The sequence below is a fragment of the Lucilia sericata genome, unplaced genomic scaffold (genome assembly GCF_015586225.1).
Source record: "Lucilia sericata isolate MDLA Ls3-8-SP2 unplaced genomic scaffold, ASM1558622v1 Contig000467F_arrow, whole genome shotgun sequence".
In the NCBI taxonomy this organism is placed as follows: domain Eukaryota; kingdom Metazoa; phylum Arthropoda; class Insecta; order Diptera; family Calliphoridae; genus Lucilia; species Lucilia sericata.
This window is the reverse complement of record NW_023994482.1, coordinates 24,904-45,505: the sequence shown is the minus strand read 5'-3', so window position 1 is coordinate 45,505 and position 20,602 is coordinate 24,904. Positions and strand designations below refer to the sequence as shown.

Genomic DNA, 20,602 nt, shown 5'->3' with positions numbered 1-20,602 from the left:
ATGTAATGTAATTTAATAATTTTTTTTTTATTTAAACATTATTTTTACATATAAAAAAAAAACAACAATAAAAAATAATTTTTTATTACTAACTACAAATATATATAATTTCGTTTGTTTAAATAAACTAAGAAAAACAAATAGCTACATAGAAAAAATATACTTAAAACTAATTTAATATGTAGTAGTTAAATTTTTAAATTTTTTTTGTATAAAATTAAATAAAAAATGGTGCATTAGTTTGAGTTTTTTTTTGTTCAAATTAGTTTAGATGAATACATACATAAGTAATAATTATATAAAAAAATATGACTTGAAAGAGAGGTGACATTTGCGATTTGCAATAGAAAATAGCGAAAAACAAAATTATTAAAATATAAAAGGAGTTACTCTGGTTTTTTTTCTAAGAGCAACACAACCTGTACACAAATTTAAATTAAATTAAAAGAAACAAAAAATAATAATAATAAAATTAAAAAAAAAAATGTTTACGAAAATAATATGTTAATAAAAAATTCATTTAAACACGACGTCTGCGTTGATTTTGAAGTTGTTGTTTTCGAATTTCCTGTTGTCTATAAACGAATAGGGGACGAAAAACTATGGCTCTTTTGCTGCGTTCATGTTGGGCAACGTTAAGGTCTAAGGCAATAGGTGCAATGGCCTCACGACGATTGCGTACATAGGGACGAAACAATTGAGTCTTGTCGGCATCACGTCTGTATAGGGTGCTCAAGAAATCAAAGTAGGGACGAGATCTTAGGCTATCGGGTTGTCTCAATGGTGAGTTGTAGCTTAAAACAGCGGGCACTTCACTGTCACTGATTTGTTGATAGTGCTGTTGGCACCAGGCTAAAGCCAAGATCATGGATAATACCAAAAATGTCTGTAAAGAAGAATTAAGGAAAGAAAAATTAATTTATTTTTTTTGTTGTTGTTGCTAAAAATAATTCACGTGTTTAATTATTTAAATAAATTTTTGAATTGAATAAAATAATATTAAGGAATTAAAATAAAATAAATTATTAAATAAATAAATAAAAAAACTAAAGTGTATGAGGGAATTGATCGACTATATTACGCCCTACACTAAATGGTTTCCAGTATAGAAACTAGTTCTTGTTCTTTAGCATCATTGGTCTCTAGTATAGATAGTCTCTAGTATAGAGTCTAGTCTAGTAAAGAGACTAGTCTGGACCCCAAATTAAAGACTAAATCCTATTCTAGTCTCTATATTACACCCTTTTCTTTTCTCTATACTAGACCATAATCTAGTCGCATTAGTAGACCCTATTCTATTCAAGTCTTTATATTAGGAACTAGTCTAGTCTCTATACTAGTCACTATACTAGACCTTTGTCCATTCCCTATTCTGCAACTAGTCTAGTAACTATACTAGTCACTAGTATAGTCCTAGGTACCACAACTTGACTAGCCTATATATTAGACACTTGTCTAACATGTTTAGTCTCAAGGCACTACTTAGTCAAGTCCCTATACTCTACACTAGTCCAGTCTTTATATTAGTCTAGTCTTTATATTATACACTAGTCTAGTCTCTATACTTCTCTTAGGGACCTGAATAATCTGGTCTGAACAGTACTACAACTTGTCTAGCCTCTACACTAGAAACTAGTCTAGTCTCTATACTAGATACTAGTCTAGTCTCTACACTAGACACTAGTATAGTCTCTATACTTAGACTCTAGTCTATAGTAGACACTAGTTTAATAACTATACTAGACAACAGTCTAGTCTCTATACTAGATACTAGTCTAGTTTCTATACTAGACATTAGTCTAGTCACTATACTAGACACTAGTCTAGTCTCTATACTAGACACTAGTCTAGTCTCTATACTAGACACTAGTCTAGTCTCTACACTAAACGCTAGTCTAGTCACTATACTAGATACTAGTCTAGTCTCTATACTAGACACTAATCTAGTCTCTATACTATACACCAGTCTAGTCTCTATACTATATACCAGTCTAGTCTCTATACTAAAAGATAGTCTAGTCTATATACTAAGAGATATTCTAGTCTCTATACTATACACTAGTCTAGACTCTATACTAGACACTAATCTAGTCTCTATACTATACACTATTCGAACCTCTATGCTAGACACTAGTCTAGTCTCTATACTAGACACTAGTCTAGTCTCTATACTAGACACTAGTCTAGTCTCTATACTGGACACTAGTCTAGTCTCTATTCTAGACACTAGTCTAGTCTCTATACTAGATACTAGTCTAGTCTCTATACTATACACTATACTAGACACTATTCTAGTCTCAATACTAGACATTAGTCTAGTCTCTGTACTATACACTTGAACCTCTATGCTAGACACTAGTCTAGTCTCTATACTAGACATTAGTCTAGTGTCTACACTAGACACTAGTCTAGTCCCTACACTAGACACTGGTCTAGTCTCTACACTAGACACCAGTCTAGTCTCTACACTAGACACTTGTATATTCTCTTCACTAGACACTAGTATAGTCTCTACACTAGACACTAGTCTAGTCTCTACACCAGACACTAGTCTAGTCTCTACACTAGACACTAGTCTAGTCTCTATACTAGACACTAGTCTAGTCTCTATACTACAAACTAGTCTAGTCTCTATACTAGAAACTAGTCTAGTCTATATACTAGAAACTAGTCTAGTCTCTAAACTAGACACAAGTCTAGTCAAGTCTCTATAATAGACACTAGTCTAGTCTTTACACTAGACACTAGTCTAGTCTCTACACTTGTCAAGCCTCTACACTAGACGCTAGTCTGTTTACTAGATGCTAGTCTAATCTCTATACTAAACACTAGTATAGTCTCTATACTAGACACTAGTCTACTTTCTATACTAGACAGTGTATACTAGATACTAGTCTAGTATTGACTAGTCTCTATAGTAGACACTAGTCTAGTCTAGTCTCTATAGTAGACACTAGTCTAGTCTAAAATCTATACTAGACACTAGTCTAGTCTCTATACTAGACACTAGTCTAGTCTCTATACTAGGCACTAGTCTAGTCTCTATACTAGGCACTAGTCTAGTCTCTATACTAGGCACTAGTCTAGTCTCTATACTAGGCACTAGTTTAGTCTAATCTAGTCTCTATACTAGAAACTTGTCTAGTCTAGTCTCTATACTAGAAACTAGTCTAGTCTAGTCTCTATACTAGAAACTAGTCTAGTCTAGTATCTATACTAGAAACTAGTATAGTCTAGTCTCTATACTAGAAACTGGTCTAGTCTAGTCTCTATACTAGAAACTAGTCTAGTCCCTATACTAGACACTAGTCTAGTCTCTATACTAGACACTAGTCTAGTATAGAGACTAGACATTAGTCTAGTCTCTACACTAGACATTAGTCCAGTCTATACACTAGAGTCTAGTGACTAGACACTAGTCTAGTCTCTATATTACACACTAGTCTAGTCTCTATACTACACACTAGTCTAATGTCTGTATACCAGAGGCTAGTCAAGTGTCACTATATTAGTAACTAGTGTTACATTCTTAGAGACAAGTCTAGTGGTTGTAGCATATACTAGAATTTAAAACAATAGGAAATCTTTTATGACGTCACTTGAAAAGAATACAAGTATTTATGCAAATTAAACTCACAGAAAAATGTCTGTTAATAAAACTAAAACATGAATTTTAATAGTTTTTTTTTTCTTTTCATCTACTTGGTTATTGTTTCAAACCATTAAATGGTTTAAACCGGCTTCTTTAGGTATTTTATTGTTTAACCATAGATAAAGACTAAAACAAAAAAAAAAAAAAAACGAATTTAAATTTATTAAGCATATTTCTTGGGTTGTTTTTGTTAAAACGCTTAAATTCCCAGAGCAGGAAGTTGTTGAGTTGTTAGTTAGTTTTCTGAAAATCAATCCCGTCATCATTATCACTAAACACTATCATTATGATCATGTTATGGGTTGGCATCTTTGTGATTCACACACCCTCAACTTGTAAATATTAATATTCAACAGCATTTAATTTCAAATTCAGTGATTTTGATTAAAATCTTAATAATTATTAAGTTTGTGTTTCGTTAGCTTAATTATATGTTTCATTAATTCATTCAAATGTTTGCATCTTATAGTTTGTTTCTTTTTTTTTTGTTTGGTTTCAGTATAAAGTTGCAGTTAATAGACACGGTTCGTGCTTCTTTCAAACATGATTTATGTTTTCAAATTAATATTATAATTATTAGTTTTTTTTTCTTGTTGTTGTTGTTGCTGCTGTTTTTAAGTGTTTTCTTACGTAAATTGTTTGAATTTTTAATAAGTTTTAAACATTTTGTTGGTGTTTTTTATTTGTTGTTTAAACATTTGTTTTTATTTTTTTTTGCTTTAGTCGAGGTTTGTTTATTATTATAGTTTATGCAGATTTAATAAATACAATTTATCATTTGCCTCACAGCAAACATTCTCATAAATAAAGCAAAAAAAATAAAAGTTCTTGGCGTCTCGAAATATTAACATTCAAAAAGTGTCTGTGTAATTTATTGAAAATAAAAATAAAATAAATATTTAAACATCAAAAAACTAGCTTGGGAGTTTCCCAAATTAAAAATAAAGTTGATGTTTTATTTTATTTTTTTAAATCTGTATGCACAAATGGACACAATATTTTAAGATTTTTTTTTTTTTAATTTATAAACACTAATGCAAACGGCTGCTATTTTATGACAAGAATCTTAAGATAATTTTAAGTTGGTAGCCAAAAAATGTTTGAAAATAGAAACCAGTAATAACATTAACATTTTTTTTATTAAAAAACAAATAATATTAAATAACATATAAAATATTTTGTTTTGAAAACAAGTTAGACTGCTACCATATATATTCATTATACCCTACAAAATTCATATAAAATACTTTCCAATTTCATTCTTATCAACTTCTTTTATAATGTTCAAGTATTTGACAAGCTTAGTTAGCTATCAATATTTTCTAAAATTCAGTTTAATATTTGATTTTGCCTCTATATTGGGAATACTTTTACCGCCTGCGTTTATGTTTATAACGCAGACAATTGAATCGGAATCACTTTTTGAAACTATGGCCGTCAGACTGTATGAAATCACTTTTCCTTGAATGCTCAAATAAGACTTTTATTGACAAAAATTCATCTACTTAGCTAATGAAACACGTTCATCAGTTATATGAATGTTTCGTAAAATATATGAAATAATCAAAACACGATGAGGCCTAAACGACAGGAGCTAACATCTTGATCATTATTGAGATATTATATCAACCTAGACTAGTCTATAGTCTAGTCTATAGTCTAGCCTATAGTCTAGCCTATAGTCTAGCCTATAGTCTAGCCTATAGTCTAGCCTATAGTCTAGCCTATAGTCTAGCCTATAGTCTAGCCTATAGTCTAGCCTATAGTCTAGCCTATAGTCTAGTCTATAGTCTAGTCTATAGTCTAGTCTATAGTCTAGTCTAGTATAGTCTATAGTCTAGTCTATAGTCTAGTCTATAGTCTAGTCTATAGTCTAGTCTATAGTCTAGGCTATAGTCTAGTCTATAGTCTAGTCTGTAGTCTAGTCTATAGTCTAGTCTATAGTCTAGTCTATAGTCTAGTCTATAGTCTAGTCTATAGTCTAGTCTATCGTCTAGTTATAGTCTAGGCTATAGTCTAGTCTATAGTCTAGTCTATAGTCTAGTCTATAGTCTAGTCTTAGTCTAGTCTATAGTCTAGTCTATAGTCTAGTCTATAGTCTAGTCTATAGTCTAGTCTATAGTCTAGTCTATAGTCTAGTCTATAGTCTAGTCTATAGTTAGTCTATAGTCTAGTCTATAGTCTAGTCTATAGTCTAGTCTATAGTCTAGTCTATAGTCTAGTCTATAGTCTAGTATATAGTCTAGTCTATAGTCTAGTCTATAGTCTAGTCTATAGTCTAGTCTATAGTCTAGTTATCGTCTAGTCTATAGTCTAGTCTATAGTCTAGTATATGTCTAGTCTATAGTCTAGTCTATAGTCTAGTCTATAGTCTATAGTCTATAGTCTAGTCTATAGTCTAGTCTATAGTCTAGTTCTAGTCTAGTCTATAGTCTAGTCTATAGTCTAGTCTATAGTCTAGTCTATAGTCTAGTCTATAGTCTAGTCTATAGTCTAGTCTATAGTCTAGTCTATAGTCTGTCTATAGTCTATAGTCTATAGTCTAGTCTATAGTCTAGTCTATCGTCTAGTCTATAGTCTAGTCTATAGTCTAGTCTATAGTCTAGTCTATAGTCTAGTCTATAGTCTAGTCTATAGTCTAGTCTATAGTCTAGTCTATAGTCTAGTCTATAGTCTAGTCTATAGTCTAGTCTATAGTCTAGTCTATAGTCTAGTCTATAGTCTAGTCTATAGTCTAGTCTATAGTCTAGTCTATAGTCTAGTCTATAGTCTAGTCTATAGTCTAGTCTATAGTCTAGTCTATAGTCTAGTCTATAGTCTAGTCTATAGTCTAGTCTATAGTCTAGTCTATAGTCTAGTCTATAGTCTAGTCTATAGTCTAGTCTATAGTCTAGTCTATAGTCTAGTCTATAGTCTAGTCTATAGTCTAGTCTATAGTCTAGTCTATAGTCTAGTCTATAGTCTAGTCTATAGTCTAGTCTATAGTCTAGTCTATAGTCTAGTCTATAGTCTAGTCTATAGTCTATAGTCTAGTCTATAGTCTAGTCTATAGTCTAGTCTATAGTCTAGTCTATAGTCTAGTCTGTAGTCTAGTCTATAGTCTAGTCTATAGTCTATAGTCTAGTCTATAGTCTAGTCTATAGTCTAGTCTATAGTCTAGTCTATAGTCTAGTCTATAGTCTAGTCTATAGTCTAGTCTAGTCTAGTCTATAGTCTAGTCTATAGTCTAGTCTATAGTCTAGTCTAGTCTAGTCTATAGTAGTCCTAGTCTATAGTCTAGTCTAGTCTATAGTCTAGTCTAGTCTAGTCTAGTCTAGTCTATAGTCTAGTCTATAGTCTAGTCTATAGTCTAGTCTATAGTCTAGTCTATAGTCTAGTCTATAGTCTAGTCTATAGTCTAGTCTATAGTCTAGTCTATAGTCTAGTCTATAGTCTAGTCTATAGTCTAGTCTATAGTCTAGTCTATAGTCTAGTCTATAGTCTAGTCTATAGTCTAGTCTATAGTCTAGTCTATAGTCTAGTCTATAGTCTAGTCTATAGTCTAGTCTATAGTCTAGTACTATAGTCTAGTCTATAGTCTAGACTATAGTCTAGTCTATAGTCTAGACTATAGTCTAGTCTATAGTCTAGTCTATAGTCTAGACTATAGTCTAGTCTATAGTCTAGACTATAGTCTAGTCTATTGTCTAGTCTATAATCTAGTCTATTGTCTAGTCTATTGTCTAGTCTATAGTCTAGTCTATAGTCTAGTCTATTGTCAAGTCAAGACTATAGACTAGACTATAGGCTAGACTATAGACTACACTGTGGTCTAGACTATAGTCTAGTCTATAGTCTAGTCTATAGTCTAGTCTATAGTCTAGTCTATAGTCTAGTCTATAGTCTAGTCTATAGTCTAGTCTATAGTCTAGTCTATAGTCTAGTCTATAGTCTAGTCTATAGTCTAGTCTATAGTCTAGTCTATAGTCTAGTCTATAGTCTAGTCTATAGTCTAGTCTATAGTCTAGTCTATAGTCTAGTCTATAGTCTAGTCTATAGTCTAGTCTATAGTCTAGTCTATAGTCTAGTCTATAGTCTAGTCTATAGTCTAGTCTATAGTCTAGTCTATAGTCTAGTCTATAGTCTAGTCTATAGTCTAGTCTATAGTCTAGTCTATAGTCTAGTCTATAGTCTAGTCTATAGTCTAGTCTATAGTCTAGTCTATAGTCTAGTCTATAGTCTAGTCTATAGTCTAGTCTATAGTCTAGTCTATAGTCTAGTCTATAGTCTAGTCTATAGTCTAGTCTATAGTCTAGTCTATAGTCTAGTCTATAGTCTAGTCTATAGTCTAGTCTATAGTCTAGTCTATAGTCTAGTCTATAGTCTAGTCTATAGTCTAGTCTATAGTCTAGTCTATAGTCTAGTCTATAGTCTAGTCTATAGTCTAGTCTATAGTCTAGTCTATAGTCTAGTCTATAGTCTAGTCTATAGTCTAGTCTATAGTCTAGTCTATAGTCTAGTCTATAGTCTAGCCTATAGTCTAGTCTATAGTCTAGCCTATAGTCTAGTCTATAGTCTAGCCCACAGTGTAGTCTATAGTCTAGCCTATAGTCTAGTCTATAGTCTAGTCTATAGTCTAGTCTATAGTCTAGTCTATAATCTAGTCTATAGTCTAGTCTATAGTCTAGTCTATAGTCTAGTCTAATCTATAGTCTAGTCTAGTCTATAGTCTAGTCTAGTCTATAGTCTAGTCTAGTCTAGTCTAGTCTAGTCTAGTCTAGTCTAGTCTAGTCTAGTCTAGTCTAGTCTAGTCTAGTCTAGTCTAGTCTAGTCTAGTCTAGTCTAGTCTAGTCTAGTCTAGTCTAGTCTAGTCTAGTCTAGTCTATAGTCTAGTCTAGTCTAGTCTAGTCTAGTCTAGTCTAGTCTGGTCTAGTATAGTCTATAGTCTATAGTCTAGTCTAGTCTATAGTCTAGTCTATAGTCTAGTCTAGTCTAGTCTATAGTCTAGTCTATAGTCTAGTCTAGTCTAGTCTATAGTCTAGTCTATAGTCTAGTCTATAGTCTAGTCTAGTCTAGTCTATAGTCTAGTCTATAGTCTAGTCTAGTCTATAGTCTAGTCTATAGTCTAGTCTATAGTCTAGTCTATTGTCTAGTCTATTGTCTAGTCTATAGTCTAGTCTATTGTGTAGTCTATAGTCTAGTCTATATTCTAGTCTATAGTCTAGTCTAGTCTAGTCTATAGTCTAGTCTAGTCTATAGTCTAGTCTAGTCTATAGTCTAGTCTAGTCTATAGTCTAGTCTATAGTCTAGTCTATAGTCTAGTCTATAGTCTAGTCTATAGTCTAGTCTATAGTCTAGTCTACAGTCTAGTCTATTGTCAAGTCTATAGTCTAGTCTATTGTCTAGTCTATATTCTAGTCTATAGTCTAGTCTATAGTCTAGTCTATAGTCTAGTCTATAGTTTAGTCTATAGTCTAGTCTATATTCTAGTCTATAGTCTGGTCTATAGTCTAGTCTAGTTTAGTTTAGTCTAGTCTAGTCTAGTCTAGTCTAGTCTAGTCTAGTCTAGTCTAGTCTAGTCTAGTCTAGTCTAGTCTAGTCTAGTCTAGTCTAGTCTAGTCTAGTCTAGTCTAGTCTAGTCTAGTCTAGTCTAGTCTAGTCTAGTCTAGTCTATAGTCTAGCCCATAATCTAGTCTATCGTCTAGCCTATAGTCTAGTCTATAGGCTAGTCTATAGTCTAATCTATAGTGTAGTTTATAGTCTAGTCTACAGTGTAGTCTATAGTCTACATACATAAATGAGTGTAGTACCTTAGTTTTATTTTCCAGTATATTCATATAAATAATCAGCCTCAGTTACCAGTCAAGAAATTAGTTTTGTGTGACACTTTTTTGCTTTGTATCTTAAGATTTTTCCATAAAATACTGGTCTAATTGCAAGATAATATTTTGCAATGAAAAATATTGTATCTTAAAAATTAATTTAAAATTACCGCAGTGTTGCACAATGTGAACGATTTATGTGTTTTAGAAACGCTGTCATCATTTAATTAAAAAATACACTTTCAAAAATACTTTCAAATTTACCCGTATTACCACTAAAAACATTTAATTATTGTCAGTTTAATATAAAAGTAGATTTTCCCTTTCATTTGGGAATATAAAGAAACACAATTATTCTTTTTTTATTAAATTAAATTTATGGTCAAACAAATTAGAACAGGATGTTTTAAACATAATATTACTTTCGCATTTCATTTGCAAATGAAATGATACAATTTATCTTAATTGATTTAATTAAATGCAAATTATTTTAAAATGTTCGAATCTTTCAGGAGTTTTTCTTGTTGTTAGTATTTTATCACGTTCGAGTTTGTTTTGTTTTTGTTGCCTCTTTTTTGGTATTAACATATAGAAAACATGTTTTGTATATTTTCGATATCAATTTTTATTATTATTTAATTTTTATTAATGATAATGTGAGACGATGATCTACAATCCATAAAACAAGAACCCTCGACAAAATAGAAAAAAAAACTTCTTATTGTTTTAAAGAGTTCAACAAAATCTGTGATTTCATTCTTCAGGTTTGCTATAGGAATCGACCAAAGTGTTGATGAATTTTACAAGGTCGACTGGGAAACAACACGTCGACTTTGTCACACGAGTAAAGACAAAACGATAAAAAACAAAACAATAAGTTTTGTTTTTGATAAAAAGTCTAATTGAAATTGGATTAGAAACGTCTGATATAAAATGATATTATTTTGATTTTTATTAGATCTATAGGAATGATGTGTACAAATCAAACTCATAAGGAAGTTGTTTTTTTTTTTTATATTTTGTTCACTTTTTTACTATACGCAATGACACAAAATTGACCATAAATAAGACTAATATTGATTTTTATTTCATTTTAATAAAACAAATAAATTTACATTTAAATTTTTATTTTGATGTACGAGTATTAAAACGAAACGCATAAAATTTGTTTTAGAATTAAGGTCAGTTAAGACATCGGATCATTGGTTAGTTATTAGGAAGCGAAGAGTATTTAGTTTGGCATTTAATACAGTGGCATATGTAATAATGGGAACAATATTTAAAAATGAAATTTTAAAATTTGTTTTAAATAAAGTTTTTAAAATATAATCTGTTCTAGAGTTGATTAATCTTCACGATAACAAATATAACTAAAAAATTTCAAAATCAAATTATTAAAGTTGTAAAGATTTTTATACAATGTGTCGCATTGTTTGCCAATATAATGGCGATAATTTGTTTCTCGGTATTATATGTAACCGGGAATATAAACCTGCGGAAAAATCACCTCGTCTATAGTCTAGTCTATAATCCAGTCTATAGTTTGGACTTTAGTCTAGTCCATGGTCTAGTCTATAGTCTAGTCTATGGTCTAGTCTATAGTCTAGACTACATTGTGGTCTATAGTATACTCTATAGTCTAGACTATAGTATACTCCATAGTCTAGTCTGTAGTCTATTCTGTAGTCTAGTCTATCGTCTAGTCTATAGTCTTGACTATAGTATAGACTATAGTCTAGTCTGTAGTCTAGTCTGTAGCCTAGTGTATAATCTAGTTTATAATGTAGTCTATAGTCTAGTCTAAAGTCTAGCCTATAGTCTAATCTATAGTCTAGTCTTTAGTCTAGTCTATAGTCTAGTCTATATTCTAGTCTATAGTCGAGTCTAGTCTATAGTCTAGTCTAGTCTATAGTCTATATTCTATAGTCTATAGTCTATAGTCTATAGTCTATAGTCTATAGTCTATAGTCTAGTCTAGTCTAGTCTAGTCTATAGTCTAGTCTAGTCTATAGTCTAGTCTATAGTCTAGTCTATAGTCTAGTCTATAGTCTAGTCTAGTTTATAGTCTAGTCTATAGTCTAGTCTATAGTCTAGTCTATAGTCTAGTCTATAGCCTAGTCTATGGTCTAGTCTATAGTCTAGTCTATAGTCTAGTCTAGTCTAGTCTATAGTCTAGTCTAGTCTATAGTCTAGTCTATAGTCTAGTCTATAGTCTAGTCTATAGTCTAGTCTAGTCTATAGTCTAGTCTATAGTCTAGTCTATAGTCTAGTCTATAGTCTAGTCTAGTAGTCTAGTCTAGTCTAGTCTATAGTCTAGTGTATAGTCTAGTCTATAGTCTATTCTATAGTCTAGTCTATAGTCTAGTCTAGTCTAGTCTAGTCTAGAGTATGGTCTTTAGTCTATAGTCTAGTCTAGTCTATAGTCTAGTCTAGTCTAGAGTATGGTCTTTAGTCTATAGTCTAGTCTAGTCTATGTTCTAGTCTATAGCCTAGACTACATTGTGGGTTATAGTCTAGTCTACAATCTATTCTATAGTCTAGTCTACAATCTAGTCTATAGTCTAGTCTATTGTCTAGTCTATAGTCTACTTTATAGTCTAGTCTAGTTTATAGTCTAGTCCACAATCTAGTCTATAGTTTAGTCTAATCTAGAGTGTAATCTAATCTGTAGTCTAGTCTAATCTATAGTCTAGTCTATAGTCTAGTCTATAGTCTAGTCAATAGTCTGCTCTATAGTCTAGTCTATAGTCTAGTCAATAATCTAGTCTACAGTTCAGTCTATAGTTTAATATATAGTCTGGTATATAGTCTAGTCTAGTTTTAAACCTAAAAAGAACTCTTTGTTTATAAGTTAGTATTATTTCAAAATGTCAATTTTCCATATCTGGAACTGATGCAAAACTAGTCCCTTGACTGGATATTGTAACTTGATAAGTTTATGTAAATATATAAAAATTCTGATCTCAAACTTGGATTAAAATACGAACCACTTATAGACTTGATAATATTTCAAAATTCTCGGGAATATGTATCGTAATTAAAGATTTGATGATTTTTGAACCTATCCCACATATTCGATACCTTCTGAAATAATGTCGTTTAGGAACATAATTGACTTTTAAATACTTATATTGGATTGAAATTTGGAACATAATTCGCTCCAGCAAATTTTAAAGATCGGTCTATATTTTACCTTTGACCCCATGCAAAACCTGATTAAGAAAAATAGTTTGTTGGTAATAAATTTTTAAAATGCATATATGTGTAGAGATTGAGGTAAAATTCGATATAGAAATTTATTTCAAGAAATATTTGATCCCGGATATTGGGTCCATTTTTGACTAAATGTCATGTAGACAGTAAATTTTTGACAAAATTTTATTACAAAAGATTAAGTTGTATTTAATGAAAATCAATTGAAATCTTTAAATCTTTTGCAAAACTTGGCGATATATTGTATACAAACCCCAAACTGACAACAGTTGTAGGTTCCAAAATTCACCCCAACTTGTTAACAGAAATTTAATTGAATTATTTATCCTATGTATTATTATTTATTTATTATTATTTATGCATTTTTACTCACATAAAAATCAATTTACAATATAAATATTTATAATTTCGCTTTTAATATAAATAAAATTTTGCATAAAATTTTAAAATTTTTTTTCATAATTCACTTCACGTTTTCCGATTTTAAGGTTAAAATATGAATATGGATGTTGTTTGTTGGCAATTGTTGTTGGTGTGATTTTTTAAATATATTTATTTTTTGCCATTTTAATAACCATGATCCAATAAAACCAACACCTCTGTTTTTTTTTTGGTGTCTTTACATTTTTTTCTTTGCTTTAGACTTTTGATGTCTGTCTGTCTTTCTAGCTGGCTGTCAGTATGTCTGTCTCTGAGACTCTGCTGTGGCTGCGATATATTTGCATTGCGGTTTTTCATAAAAAAGACTAGTATTTGCACTGTTAATATGGATTTGTGATAATTTTGTTTAAAGGTTTAAATGGGATTTATTTAAAAGTATGTTTATATGCTTAAATTACAACAAACACATTTATGCATATTTTATGCACAATTTGCCACTCTTTCCCGTCTGGTGACTATCAGTTATAGGTCAAGGATTCAAGTTGAGTTGTAGGAAAAAGATGTATGTTTAAATTTTATAGATGCACAATGTCAGTAGGTGTTGCCAATTTGGCTGTTTATCTTTAAATTAAGAGGGGAATTTTTATGCAATTTTTTAAAACAGGAGATTTTTATAAGATTATGATATTAATAACCCTTAAGTATAGTGTTGAAGAAGATTGTGCCGGCCAATTGTTGGTGACAACTTATCTTAGACCAACTTTGATGTCAAGAAAGGTTGCTTAGGTTTCGAAAAATACTGTAACTTTTTTATATCCAGCATCAAAAAGAAGGGGGGTATATTGTTTTTGTCACATCGAAATATTGGTCATAGACCCACAAAAGTACATATGTATATATATTCTGGGTACTTATATGATTTCAAGACGATCTAGCCATGTCCGTTCGTCTGTCTGTTAAAAACACGATAGAGTCCGACCGGAAAGAGCTAGAGGGTTAAAATTGTACACAAATATTCCAAATATAGGTAAGGTTAGTTTGATATTGATAATGGACAATATTGTTCCACGTTTTCGCATAGCCCCCATACAAGTGGGCCCCCGAAAAACAGCTTTAACAGTCATAACTGTTTAAAAATAGGAGTATAACAATGAAATTCGGTACAAATAAGTTTCATATGAGACAGAAGCTCTCTACCAAATTTTATGGATATCGGTCCATAATTGACCCTACCACCATAGAAATTCCCCTTCAGAAAATGACGTTAACGCCCATTACAAAAATACGAGTTTTGCGATAAAATTAGACATAGTTTTAAGTTTCCTACGAGCTAAGATCTCTGTACTTTATTTTATGTGGATCGGTCCATAATTGGTCCTACACTCCATATAAGGTCCCCTTCAGAAAATGACTTTATCGCTCATAACTGGATAAAAAGTACGAGCACAGCGATGAAATTCGTCATAAGAAAGTTTCTTACGAGTAAAAATCTTGACGATCGGACCATAATTGACCTTACCCCCATACATATAAGGTCCATTTCAAATATCATCCTGATATTTATAGGGGAATATTCCTTTTACGGCACACGGTTTGATGGTGGGTATATAAGATTCGGCATAGCCGAATATAACACTCTTACTTGTTATAAATCGACTTTTTGTCGAAAAGTCGAAATCGACAATCCTATATTATAGGCTTTATAAATAATTCGGAAAAAATTAAGAAAAGTCTGAGAAATTCGATTTAACATAAACATTGATAAAAATCTAAAAGTGATTAAATTCGACAAAAGTCAAAAATAATCGGGAAGTCGGAAAATGTCGAAAAGTTTTAATTTAAAAAGTTCGAAAAGTCAACAATTTCAACTACATATATGTAGAACCCTTTTCTGAACTAATGTGACTCTTAAAATATCGAACATAAAATTTAAAGTTGTTTAAAATGTCGTGGAAAGTTGTCTTCATTTGAATGGGCTAAGTGAGATCGCCTTTTCTTAATTCAAGGTCAAGTGTAGTCTATTGTTTTAAATCACCAAAATGTAATTAATGATCGAAATAATTTATTAATTTAATTATAAATAGACCTTCGTTACAATGAATGAACGTCTTTCATCAAGAACACAACCATTTGTGAATGATGCATTCTTCAGCTGTACAGTATATACAGTGGGCAAAATATTTGAAAAAGTTTCCATTGTTTTGTCGACCACTGTATGTATAACAGACGTTCTACAGAAGTCGATGTAAGAATATATAAATCAAATATCTATACCGCTACTATTTTACTAGTTCCAATGCATCTGAGTGCCGATCCAAGTCAATTTTTTTGTTTTTCCAAATGGTTTTTATATTATCTCTTCAGAACTGTAAACAATTTTAACATGATCCGGAAAGAAAAGTTAATACAAAAATACGACAAATAAGAATTTACTCATTTAAGGGGAAAAAGCACTCCTGAGACTTAACCAAAATTAGTCAATTAAGAAATGGGTTGGTTCTCATCGCATTTCTCGGCATCTGTTAAGGTTTAGTCACCAAGACCTATATATGGATTTTAGGTTAAAATATCTCTAAAAAAAGACGAATATATAAAGGGTAAACCTTTATTTTAAAGTTGACAGATTGGACTAACAGATGTCGAAACATATTTTATAAATGAAGATGTCATCGTGCTATTATAACGTCTCAAGTATATGACCAAAAATGGGGCTTTTTAAAATTAAGGATATCCCTGATATGATAAAGAAATTTTGAGACCAGATTGCGATTCATTAGCCTCTGGATTTGCTGGGTTGTGTTTTTAACCGAGCAGTCGAATTTAACTATTTTTGAACGATTTATATTGACAATAAACTGATTTTCTAGAAGGATCAATTATAGACCGATACGAATAATCCTTGATTATGTTAAATTTTAACGTTATATCGTTATTTCTATGTCAATTTTGTACGTTAAAGTAATTTTTATGATGGGATACTTATATGGGCTCTAGGGTTATCGGCTGTTCGCTATATAACTTGTGGGTGCTTATAAGTACAATATCTAAACGTAATCAAGATATCTATAGGTGAAATGTCACGATATTGCTGATATGATGAAGAAAATCTGAGACCAGAGAAGTGTTAATTTGGGCACCGTAATATTACGTTTGGTTCATCCCACAGCGCCAGTTCTGCTTACCAAAAGTGGCCCACTGGGCATATTATATCACAACCACAACCTTCATACCAAGAAAGGTGAGGTTCTTACCCATTTAAAGTTTGAGAATAGGTTAAGATCGTTTCGACCCTAAGGCCTCTAATCATTCGCTTTACCAGATAAGATTATTTTACATAATTTTTAAATGCACCAGCTATCCTGAGGGAAACTTCGGAGGGAACCAGCTACTAGATGGTTCGATTGGTCTTTCATTAGCCTCTAGGTTTGTTGGCCTGTGTTTTGGACCGAGCAGTCGAGAATTTAATGTTTATAACATTATTTTTGAATGATTTATTGACAATAAACTGATTTTCTAGATGAGTCAATTATAGACCGATAAGAATAATCCTTGATTATGTACGTTAAAGTAAATTTTATGACGGGATCCTTATATGGGGTCTAGAGTCATCAGATGTTCGCTACTTATTACAGTATAACTTGTGACTGCTAAAAAGTACATTGTCTAAACGTAATCAAGATATCTATAAGTGAAATCGTGAACCGATTTTCCGAATTTTCAATGCAAAACAAACCTTAGCCCTACCTCCCTAGGGTTTTAAGAAAATCTGAGACCAGAAAAGTGTTAATTTGGGCACCGTAACATTACGTTTGGTTCATCCCACAGCGCCAGTTCTGCATACCAAAAGTGGCCAACTGGGCATTATATTATATCACAACCATAACCTTCATACCAAGAAAGGTGAGGTTCTTACCCATTTAAAGTTTAAGAATAGGTTAAGATCGTTTCGACCCTAAGGCCTCTAATCATTCGCTTTACCAGATAAGATTATTTTACATAATCTATCCTCAGCTATCCTGAGGGAAACTTCGGAGGGAACCAGCTACTAGATGGTTCGATTGGTCTTTCATTAGCCTCTAGGTTTGTAGCCCTGTGTTTTGGACCGAGCAGTCGAATTTAATGTTTATAACATTATTTTGAATGATTTATTAACAATAAACTGATTTTCTAGATGAGTCAATTATAGACCGATAAGAATAATCCTTGATTATGTACGTTAAAGTAAATTTTATGACGGGATCCTTATATGGGGTCTAGAGTCATCAGATGTTCGCTACTTATTACAGTATAACTTGTGACTGCTTAAAAGTGCATTGTCAAAACGTAATCAAGATACCTATAGGTGAAATCGTGGACCGATAGTGTAAATTTTCAAAGCAAAACAAACCTTAGCCTTACCTCCCTAGGGTTTAATGGTGAACATAGAGACATAAGGTCATAACTTTTTTGGATCTATGACCAATATTTTACAAAATCAATACTAAAGGTAGGTATAAAAAGAAAATATCTATTTTCTCTTTTTAGAGGAATTTCAAAACTTCTATTATTTTAATGAAATATTTTACAAAATTCACATTACTAATCCAATCCGTACTCCGCTCCAAATTTCATTTAATTTCTATTTATAAAAATTTCAATATTTTTTTAATCCCCATTCATAATTAAACTGTTTATTTTGTTAAAAATCATTGTAGCGATTTTTCTTTCTTTTTTTTTAACAATTAACAACTCACCTTTCCATTAACAGCTGTCATTTTGTATTGATTTATTTGATTATGAACTCTGAAGTTTTTGTTAGAGAAAAATCTTATTTAGACACAGAAACACCAAGATACGCAAAATATTAAATAATTATTTAAATAATTAACACTTTGTTGTTATTTGCTATTCAAAAATTTTTGATAATTTTTTTTTTTTGCTATTTTATTTGTCACTAGCTGTATAATGAGTAGTAATCCTTTTTTTTGTTAATTTAGCACACTTTTTTCTTATTCCCAAATCTGTTTCTGTATTAAATTTTTTTGCTAACACTTTTTTTTGTTGTTTTTTTTTTCGATTTCTTGTTTATATTTATATAAATTATTTTCGTTTAATTGTGCAAATAATATTTTGTTGTTTACTGTTTGAATTCTGTTACGCTACTGTCAATAAAATACGTTGACAAATTCACTTTTATATAAAACAAAAACAAGACGACGACGCCAATAACCAGCAGACACCCGCCCCTCCACAAGAGCTCTGCTAGATCGAGCTATCGATTTCAATTTCGCATATTATTCTGTAGCATCAGCCGCTCTTTAGTGTCTTCGTTTTAACTATAATAACAAGTTCATTATTATCATCATCTTCATCATTATTATTAAACATTTCAGCAGTAGCTGCTGTGTGTACTCAAGCTCGTAAGTACGTTTTCGCTGCTGCTGCTGCAGAAGCTATCGCTTGTTGTTTTTCGCTTAATGTTGGTTGGATATGTATCGTGTATCGATGCGAATCGTTTTGCCATCACTAGCAACAACAACAACAACAACTTAACTACATCACCCAACCTCCAAGCATTTACCACAGACAAACTAGTTTTAATTATCAGAACTTTAAAAAGCCCGTTTTAAAAAACAAACTTCTCTTCTCCAACCGTGTTTTTTTTTACAATTTAACCAAATTCAAAATCATTACCAAACATTCTCAGATTCATCATCATCATCTTCAACTTGAAACACACAAAAATCAATGAGTTTCCAATTTTGTATCAAAACTTAAGTTGTAGTTCTTTTTAAATATTTTCAAATGTGTGCAAAAAAACTCATTCATTTCAATGACATTTTTTTTTCAGAAATTATTAATAATATAAAAAATTATGCGTAAATGCGGTTTTATGTTTGATGAGTATTTAGTTTTTTCTGCCATTTAAATTTATTTTTCTTGTAATTTATTAAATTTTCAATTTAATGTTTTTTTCCCATAATTTATGCTTTTTGTTGGATTTGTTATAATTTGTAATATAGTAGAGGTTTTGAGCAGTTTTAATTGTATTAAATGACATTTTTGGAGGTCAAATACACAATAAGAATCATATTGCTCATTTACTACAAGACTGGCATAATCCAAAATTCGGGGTTTTTGAACTGATTGCTACAAAAGTTGCGCCATATTAAAGTCTTTCATATAGTTTTATCAAATTTCAAATGTCTTCTCGGTGCGTGATGATCGAATCTATCCTCGGCCGTACCTTGTAATGATTTGACAAGAGGTCGAAACAGAGAACCACATAATCTGGTAACACGGGAACCGGTTGCCCGCAGAACAGAGTTTCGGACTTTGTCTTGTACCGGTTATTGGAAAGGTCCCTTCGGGGTGCACGTAGTATGGTATATATGTAGTATAGACCCAAATTCGAGGGAAAAGAATGTCGGTTAAAAGACTAATGTATGGTAAAGTCTTTAATTCGGGACAAGTTCGGTGCTGTTGCCGAAATAACAGATACCTCACAGAGGAGTGACTCTGAGACGAAGTGTTGGAAATGAGTTGGTGTAAGTGTATACAATACAGGATGAATGTAAACTTAGAAGGAGTGGATCGGATATTGTTCTCTCGAAAGTTAAGCAACGGGGCAGCAATGGTCAGAGATTAGATACCACGAGTCCATGAGCAAAGTGCTTGTACATGGACCGGCAGAAGCATGTGCAGGTGTTCACGTAAAGCACTTTCACATCTTGTTAACTTTTTGGATGTATGCGTGGATAAGTCTACGGTAATGCTGCTTAAAGGAAGATTGTCGCATTAAAGACCTCAGGTCGTATATCAGGGAATTTTGATGAGTGAGAAGATAAATTTTCTTTGGCATTTGGAAGATCGTTGCTATTGTACGATGTGTCCGGCGAATCTTGAGGAGTTAGTAGAGTCCTAGTGGACGAATTGCACGCTCTATATACGAGCGGCTGTTTTTTTGCTTGTACAACATTCTGTGCCTCTATGTCACCCCCGGGGCATGTTACCTTGATGAAAGACCCCATTTTAATGTGATTGCAATTCCGGGGTAAAGAGGTACTACCGGTGCCTCTAGTCTGCTGGGACCATAAACTGGTGATGTCAATTCCATCCTTAGACTTTCCTTGGAATGATTTGACATGGGGTCGAACCAGAGGACCACATAATCCGATACTACGGGTGGCCAGTTGCCCGCAGGACTTGTCCTGGCTGGTCAGTTGGTTGAGGTTCCTTCGCGATCTACGTAGTGGCTGTGGTTTAAACCCATATTCGCAAGAAGAGAAAGTGGTGGTTAAAAGGATAAGTTCGGTGCAGTTGCCGAATGTCAAACGATATACCCCACAGAGAAGTGACTGTGGGACTAAGCTTTGGATATGAGTTGGTGTTAAATGTATATGATACAGGATGAATGTAGGGGTGTACGGATCTCATCCGCTCTATGTTGTTCTCTTATGAGTCTGTCGTAGTAATGAGATGTGTTGGTTGAATGGTGATGAATGAAAGGTATCTTATACAAGTGATACCATTGAATTTTCCTTCCTTGTCCAGGTATTTTCAGAGTAAACCCGGT

General features: G+C 32.1%; 1 protein-coding gene across 1 annotated transcript; it reads right to left on the bottom strand.

The window, feature by feature from the left end:
• LOC119605245 lies at positions 1-18,196 on the bottom strand. Its single transcript, XM_037958229.1, has 2 exons — positions 17,781-18,196; positions 1-886 (listed from the first exon to the last, which is right to left on the bottom strand). The coding sequence occupies exons 1-2, from the start codon at positions 17,799-17,801 to the stop codon at positions 521-523; spliced, it is 387 nt and encodes a 128-aa protein (XP_037814157.1). The 5' UTR covers positions 17,802-18,196; the 3' UTR covers positions 1-520.
• Positions 18,197-20,602: the final 2,406 nt, after the last annotated feature.

Coding starts and splice junctions, on each gene's coding strand:
- LOC119605245 (XM_037958229.1), bottom strand. CDS start 17,801: ATGACAGCTGTTAATGGAAAG. Junction 887..17,780: donor TGACAGCTGTTAATGGAAAG/GTGAGTTGTTAA, acceptor TCTTCTTTACAG/ACATTTTTGGTATTATCCAT.